A 16,579-nucleotide genomic window follows, 5' to 3' on the forward strand; every position below is an offset into this window, starting at 1 on the left:
AGGCAGAGAACAAGGCGACTGGGTGCTTGGCAGCAGCTAAGGTGATCGAAGCACCGACAGAGGAGCAGCTCGAAGACCATGTGGTGGAGATAGACATCTTGGCTGAGTGCCAGCACGTCAACATTGTGAAACTGCTGGAGGCACTATACTGGGAGAACCAGCTGTGGGTGAGTCACGGCATTGTCATTTGTGTAACTTTATAATTACATGTCTGCTGGCTTATGGTTGCTGCAGGCCCAGACAGTGGAAAATATGTCTGCTCTACTCTACTACAGTCCTGTTTTCCTGCATTTGCAATGATGCCGGCCCTAATGCCTCTTTTTTATCCTAAGGTCAAATCAGGTATCATGTGTCGGCAAACAATTGTTTGGCCAAAACAATGCTATGAAGACAGTATGGTTAGAGCTAAAACTAGATTCAACAAGAATCAGAATAATTCAGTTCATCCTGACCTTGTGCAGTACTCTGGCGTGATCTCCAGCAAAGAGGTTACCCAACTGGATTTTCAATGAACCAGTGAGTGCTAAATTACCAACGTGTAGCTGGTACAAATTGGATTGCGACAAATGTATAGTCGTCGTATGAATTAGAGCAGCCATCGAGGAACAAAGTATGATTGTTCGTCCCCTCGATAAAGGCAAAACAAAAAAAAAACAAATGAGGGTTTGTTGACGACAGTCTCAGAAAACATAGCTTCAAAAGCATCAAGGGCCATATGCATGAACACATTTTCCCATAGACACAGAATGGGCAAACCCCTTTGATGCATCTGGCCCCAAATATGTTATACCATTCAATATTCTACCATGAGCATTTGCTCAGGATGTATGACCACCTCCAAGATTGTGCACAACCTAAAGCATTGATGCTAGAAAGACTTCACTTAGGTAAGGGGCTAAAAAAACGGAACAATAGTAGAAAAAAGCGCCATTGTGCAGGGAGCATGGAAACTATCAAATCCTGTTCAATTGCAAAAGCATGGATGCATCACTTATTAAATACTTAAAAACATGAGTGAATTCGACAAACTTTTGATCCAACCCAGTGCCATAGTGCAAGGGTGTGTGCGTTCTGTCAAGCATAGGTTTTGTACTACAAGGGCATCCTTCCACTACAAAACTATGCTTTAATACTTTTCATGATGTGGAGACTTTTTAAACTTGCTCCCCTGTTGTGCCTGCCTGACCAGGGCCACTTTGGAGGCCTGGGATAGGGTTTCTACCTCCCTGAGGCCTAACCACCCCGTTATCGCCTCTCACACCAGTGATCAACAACCCTTACTTCCCCCCGGCTTTGAAGGGCTAGGGCTTTAACGCGTGGCAGCAAGCTAACTGTAAACAAATTGGTGATTTCTTCAACCCAGAGGACCTGATGTCCTTCGACCAACACAGACTTGGTTATGGGATACCAGAATCCAAATGCTGGCGCTATATCCGGGGGGCGCTAGGTGGCGCTCTTGCGGAATAGCCGCGGCAACGTGAGGCTCCCGCAGTCCGGAGAAATATCCTGAAATTATCCTGTGTTCCCAGCCTGGATTTTCGCCCTAAAATCGCGCTGCTGAATGGAGGACAACTGGGGGCAGTAGCGGAGTGAGCCTTGTCTTCCCACCGCTCGCGCTGCAAGAGAGCTGAGTACCGGCTGCTCCCTGTGGGATAGGTCGCCCTGAGGTGTGGAGCCCGGAGGCAGCCAGGAGGCTCACCCGAGCACCGAGGTTCCCACGTGGCGGACGGGCCGCGCGAACGAAAGTGCACGCACTGCGGAGAACGGCGTACTGTGAGTAAAGCAGGGATAGCGTGTGGTGGACTGTCGGCGCTTTGACGGTATTGTGTGGTGACTCGCAGACCCCTGGTAGCAGATGACCTAGCAGATATGCCAGGACTCTGATTGACTGGTTCTCCCTGGATGACAAGATGGCGGCGATGGTGCCCTGGTCCTGAGACGCCTGGCAGATAGATCGAGTCCCGCGCTGCAGGAGGGCGGGCTGAATCTGGGCGAGTGGTGGCCGACGGCAAAGCAGCCTGTGTTGCGACAGTGGAGGCGACTTCCTTCTGCATAAGACTTCCATGGGACATTTTTACTTTAACCTAAAGCTCCTGAGGCACAGAGGGTCTGTCTCCCTGACCAGGCCTTGAGGGGGGGTTGCCTGCCGGGATAGCATGGTCAGCTAAGCTGCTGCATCGCTACTCAATGCATACGCTGGAGAGGCTAGAAGGATCGCGGTGGACATTTTGGTTTGGAGCAGGTCCCGGACCCGGGATGAACTGTGTCTCTGCTGCATTTTGAACGCTGCGTCTGGAAACACTTTTGCAAACGCATTAGGAGAGAGACATTCGAGTCACACATTACTGAGAGTGGCCTAGTTCTTGCTGTATCGTCACTGGGTCCCAACGCCTTGGGATTATCGTCTTGCAGGCGGGGGTCGTATTGGACTATCCTTGGTCAGGGGACGAGGCCTCGGCAGCTTGGCCCACGTGCTGTTGGGTTCCGTCAGATATTGCCATAGTATTCAAGTGTGACACAGGGGCCTTCCCCTGGAATTGCAGTACTGTACCATGGGCAAACTGGACGCACGGCAACCGCGCCTCACCTTTGAGACAAAAAGAGGAGCGAAACAGGCACCGACAGAGAGCGAGAAGGACGAGACGGGGCAAATGGCTGACAACACCCCTGGTTCAAATACTGATATGCAAACCATCTTAATGGAAATGCGCCAGGGGTTTGCCACAATCGTCGATAAAGTAGACGCCCTTACCACACGTATGGATACCATTGCTCGCAAGATAGAAGCTCACGACACTCGGATTAAAGAGGCTGAACAAAAAATCTCCGACGCGGAAGATGTCACAGAACCGCTAAAAACGGCTGTGACGCAAATGGATATACTCATGCGTGTTATTGACGCCAAGAACGAAGACATTGTAGCTCGTAGCAGACGGAACAATGTACGCATCCTAGGCATACCAGAGAGCACCAACACGGGCCGGCTGGAGCAGTATGTTGAGAGGATGTTGGCTGCGATAACAGGCGAAGAACTGCTTTCATCTCAATTCAAGGTTGAAAGAGCGCATAGGTCCCTCGGACCGCGACCACCTCCTGGGGCCCCTCCTAGACCTAATATTGCCCGTCTATTAAATTATCGAGATAGAGACGTGGTTTTGAAGGTGGCCCGCGAGAAGAAACAACTCACTTACCAGGGAGTCACATTTACCATCTTCCCTGACTTCACGATGCGAGTGCAAGAGGAGAGGAGGAAATTTAATGGTGTGAAACAGAAGTTTAGACAAAAAGAGGTGGACTACGCACTGCTGTATCCTGCACGGCTAAGAGTGACACACCAAGGGAAACAGACCATACACACGACGCCTCAATCCGTGGGAAAATTCCTGAAGGCACTGCAAAGTCGAAGGGCGCGAACTACAGCGCAGGCGGATGCAGACGAGACGCTACTTTCTGATGTGGAGTGATGGGATGTGCTATGATGCAGCAAGACATTCTAATGCGTGAGCAACTGGCAACTTGCAAGGAACATGTTGTTTCTGTTCATATGTTGAATAGCTATATATTTGCTTTGCTCATGTTGTTTTGACTAGAGTTGTGGGGCGCTGTTTGTATGCTTACCATATACATGATGGACTGAGTAACACATTTCTGATTTGAACTGGACACCCTTGTCACTGTATGGGCACTGAAGATTTTAGTCGGTTTCCTGTTTAGGGGCAAGGCTTGAGTGTGCTATCTGGTGAGATACCCCAATGGGAGTACCCCTACTGCAGTATGCCCTGGTTGAGTTTTTGGGATGAGGCGGGCGGGGTGGGGAAATGCTGGCATGTTTGGGATGTTTCAGTGGGTGGGGGAGGGGGGATGGGAGTTGGATATGGAATGATATGTGTGGGTACACAAGGTAAGATGACGGACAATTTTGATTTATGGGGAATGACAAAACCTTTACGTGGTGTGCGGAACTGTTATATAGGTATCGTAAATGATCATGGCTGGCGAGGGGCCTGATTCGACTCTCACAATGTTATCCTGGAATATTAGAGGGCTTAAAGATGCAAGAAAATGCAGACCGGTGTTAGATTATTTGGATCCCCACAAGGTGCAAATGGTACTATTACAAGAGACGCACATACTCCCTCATTCTCGTAATACCTTTGCTAGCAGGTGGGCGGATATCAGACTGTTTTCATCCTTCTCATCCTATGCTAGGGGCACTGCTATATTGATTAAAAGAAATGTCCCGTTTACGCTTATTGGTCAGTTGGTAGTTCCTTGCGGGAGATATGTTATATTGTAGGGGAGGCTTGGAGATGGGACGGTCACCGTTGCCGATTGTTATGCTCCGAATGTAGACACGCCAGAGTTTTTCACAATGTTGTGGGGCAAAATATTGAATATTGGTTCCACGCACATCATATGGGGGGCGACTTTAATGTGGCATTGGTATCTGCACGAGATAGGGTGGATGGCTTGGCACATTACAACAGTAAGGCGAGAGAGGCACTGCAGGGTATCGTAGAGGAGAGAGGGCTAGTAGATAGTTGGAGACACATTTATCCCACGGGGCAAGAAGGCACTCACTTCACCTCCTATACAGGCACATGGGCACAACTAGATTACTGCTTGATGTCCAAAGGCCTAGCTACTGGACTGACTGGTGCAACGCTCTTGGCCAGGACATATTCTGATCACTGCCCTGCTCTGGTCACATTGACGATGCCTGGATATGATCGTCCTAGGCCTGCTTGGCGTCTTCAACCCACTGCACTTCTAGACACAGTATTTAGGGAAGAACTTGGAGAAGAAATAAAGGATTTTTTCCCTCGCAACAAAGGGTCGGTTGATAGTGTTGAGATGATGTGAAGGAAGAAATCAGAGAAGCGATAATGTCCCTAAAAAATGGGAAAGCGCCTGGACTAGACGGGATACCTGCAGAGTTTTATAAGTGTTATATAGACATCATGGCTCCGGTATTGCGGGAAGTGTTCGAAGAATCATTGGAGATAGGGATACTGCCTCAATGCATGCGCGAAGTAGTGATCACTTCCTTGTTGAAACCGGGTAAGGACCCTAAGGTATGTGATTCCTACCGGCCATTATCATTAATCAATTGTGATGCAAAAATCTTAGCTAACGTATTGGCGACTCGACTGTCCCTGCTGATGACGAAAATAATACTCCCAGATCAATCGGGATTTGTTCCGAGTAGGGCGACCACCCACAACTTGCGCACTCTCTTTTCCCTTATACAAACAGTGGCGCCGGAGTTTCCGGTTGCTGCTGTGTTTCTTGACGCCTCTAAGTCGTTCGATTCTGTGGAGTGGAGATATCTATTTATCGTTTTACAGAAGATGGGATTCCCCCCTGTTTTCTTGTCCTGGATGCAATTGTTATACAACAAACCTACAGCCAAAATACTTGTGAATGGCCATCTGTCTGCATCATTGTCGATAACGAGAGGCACTCGTCAGGGGTGTCCGTTATCCCCCTCCTATTTGCAATTGCGATAGAGCCACTAGCATGTAGAATAAGACAGTTACATAAAGACAGTGCGTTTAAGTGCCTTCAGCGCCAAATCTCTATTTCTCTTTATGCTGATGATGTAACGCTTTATGTTACAGACCCTCAAAATAATTTAAATGCCTTACTGCGTGAATTTTTGGTCTTTGGTAGGCTGTCGGGGGTTGCCATAAACTGGGGGAAATCGCAATTCTTTCCAATAACGCCTGCAGTATTAGAGTTTCCACTAGATTTTCCCCTGGAATGGTGCCATTCTGACTTTCGATATTTAGGAATTCAGATATCCAGGGATAGGGAAGAAACGTTGCAGATAAATTATGGTACGGCTGTCACGAAACTGACTGAGACTGTTACGCGATGGATATCCCTACCTCTATCGATGGCTGGTAGAGTCTCGCTTATCAAAATGGTTATACTGCCTTGATTTTTATATCTTCTTAATATTCCGTACTACCCGGGAGGCTTTTTCTTTAAAACATTGCGGTCGGAGTTGATCAGATTAGTATGGGAAGGGCGGCAACCGAGGCTTAGATGGGCTGTTATGGCGCAACCATATAATAAAGGGGGATTCGATATTCCGGATTTCGAAGCTTACTATCTCAGTGCGCAAGCACACTATGCTTATCATTGGATAACACCCGCACCGTATATGCCCCAGCTTGCTGTGGAAGATTGGCTTGCTAGGCCGTACCCTCTAAGAGGTATTATTCATGGTCCCGCTAGTACATTGGAAACACCACTGACAACGGTGTCCTGCACGATTGACGCGTGGCAACGTATAGCGCGTATATTACAGGTAACATTGCTGTATGCGCCACGTATTCCACTACCTATCACCCAAGACTAGTACTACTACAGGAAACTGGGTTCCAGAATATGTGTAGGCGCCTTCACATAGCTACATGGGGTATTTGTTTTCAGGTGGCGAGCTTCGTTCTATGGAGCTTTTCTTTAGGGATACCACTCCCAAGCCCTTGGAGGTCTTTTACTATGTGCGACTGAGAGAGGGTATGAGGAAGGTGCTCCCGGACTTTCCACGGGGAACCTGATTGCTTGTCTCCCTTGAATGTTGTACTGTGCAACACTGATGGCACACATCTGGTATCCGGAATATATAGTAGCCTTAGAACACAAACACAAGGGGTGGAGGGGACGCTCACGGGCACTGGAGTGCTGACTTAGAGAGAGAAATCACTGATGAGCATTAGGAGTACTGCTGTGGAATTACAGGGAACATATCATCTCGCTGTAGATTTAAGGTCATCCATTATACATTTCTACAACGGATATATTACACCCCTGAAAGGAAATACAGGTTCCAACTTGCAGATACTGATTGTTGTGAAAGATGCAGACGCCCTGGGGCTGGGTTTCTACACTTGGCTTGGGTGTGCCCCAGTGTAGGGCAATATTGGACACAGGTACATGAAGCCCTAGAAGACATGCTAGATATTAGGTTTGACAAAGACCCCTTGATTCTGTTATTGGGACATACCGCACACATACCTAAGGGGTGTAGGAAATTTCTAGATGTTGCTATGTTGCTGGCTAAACGGAGACTTGCATGTCGATGGGGGAGAGGGAGAGCCCTGAAATTTAAGGAATGGATGCAAGATATGGTACATTGTCAGGAACAAAGTGGGATATATGCTGAGACTCAACCAATTACATCCAGGCCCAAAGATGTATGGGGACCCCTACAACACTATACAATACGCATGGGAGCGAGTCAAGTTGCAGGAGAGATCCCAGATATGGAGCGGGGTATGGAGGATGATGAATAAACCATTTATTGCTGGTAGATATTGGTTTGGATAATAATTCACTGCCGAACAATCAGAGATATACAAAGGTTGAACATTACGATTAAGCATGGTGAAATGATTAGCCATCCCATTATTCTTGTATATGCCATCTCTAAGTCTTAGATTCTGCAATGTTTATACCATCGTTTGTAATGCCCTTGTGTACAACTACTGTATACTTGTAAGGTTTGCAACTCTGTTATATATATCTCATTGCCTGCTATATATGTCATCATGGGTCACCCTCGTGCTGTATGTAATGTACCTTTTTTTGTTCCGAAATATCAAAAATAAAGGTTTAAAAAAAAAAATTGCTGGCACTATAGCCACATTCACTATTAAGTCGCCCAGCCCTCCATTAGGGCCTCACGCTGCTTGGGCCATTACTCTTTTCGAAAAATGGCTCATCACTAAATCAGATGACAAACAGCTGTTATCTGAACTCTGCAAAATGCTGCTTTGGGTGCCCTCTCCTGTCAAGTTGGGCGTACAATAACAGATAACGAATGGGCGGACATTTATTGCAAGGCGCATATTTCTACGACTAGTGCGACAGGTAAGGAGGCAGTGTTCAAAATGACCCACTACTGGTATTACACACAAGAACACCTAGCGAAGTGGAATCCAAGTGCTTCCCCCATGTGCTAGTGTAATTGTGGGTCCACAGGCAAGTTGACACACTTGCTTTGGCACTGCCCCAAACTCAAACGTTGCTGCGAGTCGGTGCTGGGCGGCATTGACCGTATATTCAACAAGGGCCTACTCCAGTTCCCTAGCTATATTTTCTCGGCCTCCCTAATGCTGTAGTGCTGTGTGTAGCCAGACAGGTACTCATGGCTCATTGGGGTATGGACTAAGTGGCAGAACATATTGACTGGCTTCTCAAGCTGTGGGATACTCTGGGCATGTGGAAGATTTCCTTTACAATAAACCACCTGAAGCGACAATTTGAGAAGTGATGAGTTCCCTAGTGGCAGCTGGCACGGCTGGCAGGTGATGGGGCGGGTGCGGAGGGTGGCAGACGGGGGTGGAATAAAATATAAATAAACTTACCTTGAGTCCGGGTCCGCTACTGCTCTCCTGCCTCCGACTACAGGAACAGGAAGCCGGCAGCCAGGCTCCCTCCCTCCCCTAAGCCAATCACAATGCTGCAATGCTGCATTGTGATTGGTCTGAGTGCCATGACACGACACTCAGCCAGGGGCTGGAGGGGTGAGCATGTTCTCCATGCAGGCTGTAATGCAGCCTGCATGGAGAACAGGGAAAGTGCGCAAGACTGGTTTGGGCGGTCCGAGAGGGACGACCAAACAGTCATTGCACACATAGGAGTGGGAAAGCCACTCCTCTCCTGTTCCGAGAGCAAAGGAGCCCTGAGCACCCATCCGCCTGCAAAGTAGCAGGACATGGAGTGTAAAATGATAAGTTATTATCAATTTATTCTAAATAATTATAATTTTATGTTTCTACTTGGCACTGCTTAAAAGCAGTGGGGCGACGCTCCTCCGCCACAGCCTAGGAGCCGCCACTGGAGTCCCCTGCGTGAATTTTCTTGCAAAGGAATTTAGGGAACTCTCCTGCCCGAAATATTTGTGAGTGCTTCGCCTAACAGACCTGGTTTTGTGCACAGTGGCGTACAGGTGTGTGTTTTTCTGTGTGTATGTGCTTTTCATCTAGCACCAGTCCCCATGCCAGGTCATTCCCATGTGCATGGTGTATTACCAGGACTGTTCCCTGTGTGTGCTATCATGCCAAACCAGTTCCTTTTTCCTGCACTGATACTAGTTTCTGTCTGATGTGATTTCTGGCTTCTTGCCATATCTCTGTGCTCTAATAGAGACACCTTGTCCTATGTGTGCTCATGCACTAGGCCTGGTGTCCTTGTACGCTCTAACAGCAGGCCTCATAGCCTGTGACTGTTCTGGAGCCTGATCACATGCCTGTCTCTGGACCGATGCCAGTCTTGGTGAGCAGTCTTTTCTAATGCCAGATGTTGGTCTTCCCTTCAGATCCTGATTGAGTTCTGCCAGGGCGGTGCCCTAGATGCGGTGATGTTGGGTAAGTCTTCAATCCGATCACCTGCCCTCTGTGATCACCATGGTTCTCCTTGTTGAGGGTTTTCAGGTGTTCTTCTTGTTTCTCATTTCTTGACCAGAGCTGGACCGAGGCCTCACTGAGCCGCAGATCCAAGTGGTTTGTCGCCAGGTTTTACAGGCCCTGGAATACCTGCACGGACACAGCATCATCCACCGGGACCTGAAGGCAGGCAACATCCTACTGTCCATGGAGGGTGATGTCCGGCTGGGTAAGCATCTCACAGTGACCACTGTCTCCTAAGCACTTCAGTTCTATTATTCATACCTTAGCACTGCACTCTTTCCACTCATTCCTCAACACCCTGTTTCTGCCACGTGTACCTCACTACCCACTGCCCACTTGTTCCTCAACACCTCAGTTCTACCACTCTTACTTAAGCAGCTCAATCCTCCCACACTTACCTCAACACAGAGTTGTCCCCGCTATCCTCCGCCCTGCACTCCTTTCGCTCAGTATTTCACCCCACTCCCTCTTAAGCTCTTCATAGAATCCTCTCTTCTCAGCACTTCACTCCTACCTTCCAGGACCTCACTCCTACCTACCACACATTCCCTAGTACTCACCCACTTAGTAGTTCACTCATTGTAGTCTTTTAAGCATCCGAGCATACCTTTTCTCTTCATGTCACTGCTTCATCATTCTACTGACAATGTTTTCTATTCCACGTTACTTCTGTAACTACCTTCTAAACACCTTGCTCGTATCACTCAAATCAAATCAAATAAAATAAACTTTATTCAGTTTCACGTACAGTAAACCATAAAAGTTCACTCAGTAAATAACCCTACCGCATTCTCTCCAGTACTAATACTTCCACTCTGTGCTTTACTCCTTCCACTCACCCAAGTTAGTAGCTGGAAAAATAAAACACCTCCTTCCCACTTTGAGTAACATTCCCAAATGGCACTGAGGGAGTCAGTGAAGCAAGCATGCAAAGCAATTGTCCCCTGCATTCCTTATGAGAATTATGTTTTAATTTACTTCTGTCTGTCTTCGTTTGTTATATTCTGATGCTTATTTACCCACTTATTTTTTCCTTCATCTTTCTTTCTATTTTCCACTTTTTTCAGTCTTCCTTACTGCCTTTCTTTATTTGTCCCTTAGTTCCCATTTAAGTACTTCTTTCCTTCCATCTTTTCATCTTGCTTGTCTTCTTTCTTTATATCTTAGTTGAATGTTTATTCTATCTATCCTTTCCTCTTTCTCTCCTTCAATTTTTCTTTCTTTAATCTTTCCATTTCTTCTTCAATCCTTCTTTACTTCATTTTGTTTCTGTTATACAACAAGACTTGTGGACGACGTAGGGTATGATAGGGTGCACTGTTAGGGGTGATTACCTAATAGTTGTATTGATTTACACTCCACCAGCTACTGGGGCATCGTCCCAACCCCAGACTAAACATGCAAGTAAACCAAAAAATGAGCTGGGAGTGCTAGCTTATTTCAGAAAAAAGTCAAGCATTTAATCGTCACGAAACATTCATTTGGATTAATACACAGAAAATATTTATTGATATTGAAATAATTATTATTTCAATATCAATATATATTTTCTGTGTATTAATCCAAATGAATGTTTCGTGACGATTAAATGCTTGACTTTTTTCTGAAATAAGCTAGCACTCCCAGCTCATTTTTTGGTTTACTTTCATTTTGTTTCTATTTCTCTTTGCAGCTATCTTCTTGACTTCTTTCTGTACTTTTAATATCTTATTTGTTGTGCCTCCTTTCTATTTATTTTCTTTCCATCATTTTCTTCTGCATTACAAGGTTTTGTAATCTTTCCTTTGTTATCTTTTTTGTTTTTTTCATAGCCTGTGTTTTTCCTCCTCTTACTCTTTCTTTCCCTCAGACTCTCTCTTCCTTTGCACCTACCGTTTCTGCTTTCACTTAAATGTTCATTATTTCATCTGCACTCTCTTTTATAATGGGTTTAGCATCTTTGGAGCCACTAAGCCCCCCCACCATTCTCCCATGCTTTTCTCCTGAACGGTATTTATGTGCATCTGAACAGAGAACTTGGACTCTCCACCAAAGTCAAGGATGCTCAGAAAGAGCAATTAAACCATTTAATGTGGCAGAAGAACCCACCATACTGTAGATTCTAAAGTGGGGCGTTCACTACGTCCTTGACCCTAACTCAACCTTTCTCTCCTCGATGTTGGGGGACCCCATGCACATTCATCCACTTCTGTTATTCTGTAGAGTACAGCTGAATGTACTTAAATGGCTTATAAAGTCAGGCGCTGAGCCATGAAGTAGATACAATATTGCACTGAAATGTTATTTCCTAATGTGGTCGTGTGTCCATCTCCCTCAGCACACCTTTAGCAGATCATAACATAACCTCTTAGTTTGTGGTTTGACCTGTGTCAACCACTTTCTATTTCCAACCTGTGCTTATCCACATTTGGTATGTGTTTCCAAGCACACCGTGGGGCAAATTTACATGGGTGTAGTATGGGCCTTCCCATGCATCCACCCTTGGTTTTTGATGCAATCTCATATTTACAAAAGTCTGTAAATCTGAGATTCTGCCAAAATGGTGCCCCTCGCCCCATCTAGGCGTATTGAGGGAAAATATTTTTATTTCTCCTTGTTATTTCCTCTTTGTATGTGTGCTGCAGCAAACAGAGACTAAAGTACCTTTCAGGATTGCTTTTGTGCAGGACGGTGTCCCTTCCTTAGCAAAAACAATCCTGCCCTTAACTCACCAAGATGCATCAAACAGTGCATGACGCAAAGATGTGTGATGCAAGGGTGCCTGCGTTGGCGCTAGGCAGCACACAGTGCGTCAGTGCAAGGAGGAAGCAGAAGTGCACTTTGTATAAGTAGATGTGGCACATTTCTGCTCTCTGCGTTTCACACAATGCAGCGCAGCAAGTTGTCTCGCTGAGTTGCGTTGTGTGAAACATTAGTAAATCAGCCCCAGAGTTACTCTGCAAGCTTATGCCTTTATCCAAGTGATCTGATCCTCTGTGCTTCTTGTGTTCCCCCTGGGGTGTCTCCCAATACGTTGTGTAGTGATTCCTTAGGGTCCAACCAGTTCTAATTTCTATGGCGAAGCCCCCTCCTGGGAATCTGCGGAGTGCTGCTTCAGTGGGACTATGACGTCTGCCAAGCACCACCTGTGCTCCACTTTAGGAAACCTAATGCTCTCCTGTCCAAAGAACGCCTCGGTGCTGTGTAACCTCATTCCACGTGACATTGTTGAAGGAAAGTCCTCAACCCTTACACACACCTCTCTTCGCCTCCCAACTCCTCTTGTCCTCCTCCCCCTCCTCCCTGCAGTGTCCCACCTCTCCTATTGTAGAGCGATCTGTTGGGTTGTAGCTTTGGCCATGCTGTGTAGTGTAAAGTTGATCAAGTTTGGGGCTGAAGACAGTTACACTCTTGTCCAAGTCTCGTTCGTCCATAATAGCTATAAATTACATTTTGTTTTCACCTTACTACTGTTCGAGACGTACATAGTTTGTATTATGTTGTAAGCTTTCTACCATGCTCCAGTTGGCAACAATTGTTGTTAGGTTATTTGTGCCAGATTCATTTCAGAGCTTTTTGTAAGGCCATAAAGTAAGCAAATATTTACCCGTTTTTGTTCTTCATGTGTAAATGCAAAAGCTATCTAGATCTTATGTAAGCTTTTACAAAGTTGAATATTCTCTGATCACAAAGCTATCAAAATGTTTGCTGATATTTGGAATGTAGCGCATGATTGCCTGCACAAAGAAGAAGACAGAGGCCTGTGTGTAATAGGACTGCGGTTCTGTATTGCCTAAAACTATTTACAGAAGCGAACAACCAAAGGAGGTAATCTCCAGTGTGACCTCATCTTTTTCTGTGAATGGCCCGCTCCTTACTTTCTATCCTTTTGGGGATGCCTCCTCTCTCTGAGCACAGCCTACCCATGTGCATGTTTACGTTAATCTCTATTATTGTATTTCTGCAAATTGCCGACACCTCATTTCAAAGATCATAACCTGTCCTCCTTTGATAGCTATACCCTACAACCTAGCAAAAACGAATCTCTAGTTCGTCTATTAATCCATCGAACATCACACTTATCTCTTACTGACATAATCCCCCATAAAGACACTGAAGTAAATGCTTGGGATGGTCTCCTTCAAGACCACATGACTGATCCCAGTACCCAACAACAACCAGTGGCAACTGGGTTAATCATGAACCTTGGGCCCTGGAGCAGCATCCGGCTCGGCGTAAGGAGCTTCAACACCTTGTCTGGGGTAGTAAGCGCTATATAATTACTATCACTTGTCTGTGTACTGTCCGACGACCTCTGAACTCGCGGACGAGTGACTTGACAGCCTTCATTTGCTGATTGGCTCCAGCAGATGAAGAGTGTAAATTGCTGACATTCCTCTTCAGATGTGCCAATGACAATCAACTTACCTCTCTCTCAGAATACCATGTACTTGTTTTGGTCGAGTGCAGCCACACTTATATTGAGAGTTTAGCCCTTTAGGGGAGTGCTGACAAATTGCAGTTCAAATGCTAAATGATGTTACTATGATTTTTGCGTTTGGTGTGCGCTGTACACAAATACATTGTAAGACTTCTTTGCTTTTAGTTTTGCCCTCTTTTAATGTGTATATTGATAATGGCTTGCCTACATGTGTAGATTAATTCTTCTAGTAGAACTGGTGCTGGCAGACTATATATTCACATTCCTATGCTCCTCATTTTCTCTTTAAGGCTGTTAGACTCCCAACTAACAGTTCTCCAGTCCCATGACCCTCCTTGGGGCTGGGAGGCTCCTCTTTTCATCCATCCACTACTTCTACTCTCCAAGAGCTGGCAGCTTCCCTAATCATGCTCCTCTGCCTTTACCACTCTGTCCGAGGACAGGCACACTTCCCACTTACATCAAACACACAAAAGTTGATGAGAGGAATGCTTGCAAATATTTGACACATTGGTATTCTATTTGGGTGGCGTTCCAACCCATCATTTTTCACCTACTTTGCCACTCAAGACAGAGGCCCATTTTATGTAAATCAGAATTCACCCTGCTCCGCATGGGAGCAGCCCATCCTGAAATGCCAGGCAAGGCTCATTCCAATAGGGAACACAGGCAACCATAGTTTGGCTTCAGCCTTGTTAGGCCTTTTCAGTGAAGGCTCAGTTACTCCACTCTAGTGCTTTCACTGTCCTGAGGGATGGGCGGGCACACCAGATACACCCTTACCACCTGCTTCTCCCACTCTTCTCGGAAGGCGGATTCCAATCCTATTACCTTCCCTTGGCTGGCAGACTCCCCAGTAACACCCTGCTCCTCCTACTCTCTCATGGGCTAGTAAAATCCCCAGTTAAACCCCACAAAAGCTTTAACTCTCCTCGGGATTGGCAGACTCCCCAGTCACATCCATCTACTCCTGTCATTCGCTTCTGGGCTGGCAGACTCCACAATCTGTTAGGGCAGTCAGAAGTGGTTAATTTGTAAAAAAAAAAGATAATTGCTGGGGTTCTCGTCAGGCAGCAGCCTGCACCAGCCCATTTCTCCTATTAGCATCACTTAAAACAGAACCAACTGCTAACTATGAAAGTGGGGAGAGTATGTGCCATAATGGCCAGAGCTGCAGACTTCAGAGCTGGGGAACCAGGTACGGGACTCGATGTTGGCTAAACATCCTGTGATTCTGGGTAAATTACTTAATCTCCCTGTAAATTAATGTGCCCTAAACTGGTACTCATGAAAAGCGCTGGTGTTGATGTTTAAATGCCGGTGCTGAGCCCTGGAAACCACCAACTCAAATTAAGCACTGGCTGTCAGACTCTCCCTCAAATTTCTCGCAATCTCTTATGACTGGTAAGTTTCTTAGTTACACTTTTCTGCCTCTACCACTCTCCCCAGGGCTGACAGTCTTCCCAGTTACACCTCCTGCTTCTGACAGTTTTCAAGGTAAGCAGACCCGTAGTACACTCCCCCACAATCATTTAACCCAGCTCAGGGCTAGTAGGCTAAACATCCCTGTTCTGATGCCATCCTTAAGTGGATGCTGCTTTGGTTCTGTTCGTGTAATACGCTTGGATGTTATTAGTGACTGTGTTTTGCTAGGGGCTACTCTATGTCAACAGTTCTTCTTGTATATTTTTGATACAGCTGACTTTGGAGTGTCCGCGAAGAACTCAAGGATTCGGCAGCGCCGGTCATCATTTATAGGGACACCCTATTGGTATGTTTAAGCACCACCAGGTGGGTTTGGCTGTTTCATAGCAGGCATGCAAGCAAGAGGTACTGGAAGCCCTATTTTGCCTGACTTGTTGTTGATGGAGGTGTGGGACAATATAGGGTCCTGGTGTGTTTGTCTAACACTGTGTGCTTATGTGTGTTGGATGAAAAGGGTAGTGTCTGTTCCTGTTAGATGTCTAACCATGTCATTGAATGCTAGAGGGTGTAGGCATTGCATGCTCCCATGATGTTTGTCTGACCTTTTTTGGTGTGATATTGCATACATATTTGAGTGGCTGTTTGACGCTGTTTGTCTCTTTTGTTGTACGATGAGGTAGTCACTGTTTTCTTTGTGTATTTCTGTGGCTTTGCATAAACATAGGTGGGAGATGACATGGGTGCCAGTGGAGGAAGACCTTGCAGTAGCCCTTTAACTCCTGTGTGTTTCTTTCCTAAAAGTATTGTCTAGACTCCTCTCAAAGAGGTGTTTCCTGACCTCTTGTAATCTCTCACTCCCTGTAGGATGGCCCCAGAAGTGATCCTGTGTGAGACCTCCAAAGATATCCCTTATGACTACAAGGCAGATGTGTGGTCTTTGGGGATCACGCTTATCGAAATGGCTGAGCGGGAGCCGCCCCATCACCAGTTGAACCCAACAAGGGCGCTGCTGAAAATCATTAAATCAGACCCACCAGGGCTGTGTGCCCCACTGTTGTGGTGAGCATCACTATTTACCCTTATTATACTTCTGCACTGCAAAAGAAGAGAGGTCCTATTGCTCCTGTGTAGAATGAGGAACAATTGAGGATGATTTCCCAAAATGTCTTCCAAACTAAGTCAAATCAATTCAAAAGAGTGAGCAACTGACACTGCCTTCCATAATTACAAGTACTATACAATACAATCTCAACCCTCCCCACACCAATCACAGATACACACAACTCAGCCTACACACTCATATCAACTCCAC

General features: G+C 46.1%; 1 protein-coding gene across 1 annotated transcript in view; it reads left to right on the forward strand.

The window, feature by feature from the left end:
* Nucleotides 1-16,579, forward strand: part of LOC144792123 (uncharacterized) — a 219,945-nt gene that overhangs the window by 62,627 nt on the left and 140,739 nt on the right. The window contains exons 2-6 of the mRNA XM_078666998.1: nt 3-167; nt 9,332-9,380; nt 9,478-9,627; nt 15,541-15,613; nt 16,132-16,326. Coding sequence (XP_078523124.1) covers nt 3-167; nt 9,332-9,380; nt 9,478-9,627; nt 15,541-15,613; nt 16,132-16,326 — 632 coding nt within the window. The remainder of the gene's footprint in view (nt 1-2; nt 168-9,331; nt 9,381-9,477; nt 9,628-15,540; nt 15,614-16,131; nt 16,327-16,579) is intronic.

This window comes from Lissotriton helveticus, chromosome 11 (genome assembly GCF_964261635.1).
Source record: "Lissotriton helveticus chromosome 11, aLisHel1.1, whole genome shotgun sequence".
NCBI classification, from domain to species: domain Eukaryota; kingdom Metazoa; phylum Chordata; class Amphibia; order Caudata; family Salamandridae; genus Lissotriton; species Lissotriton helveticus.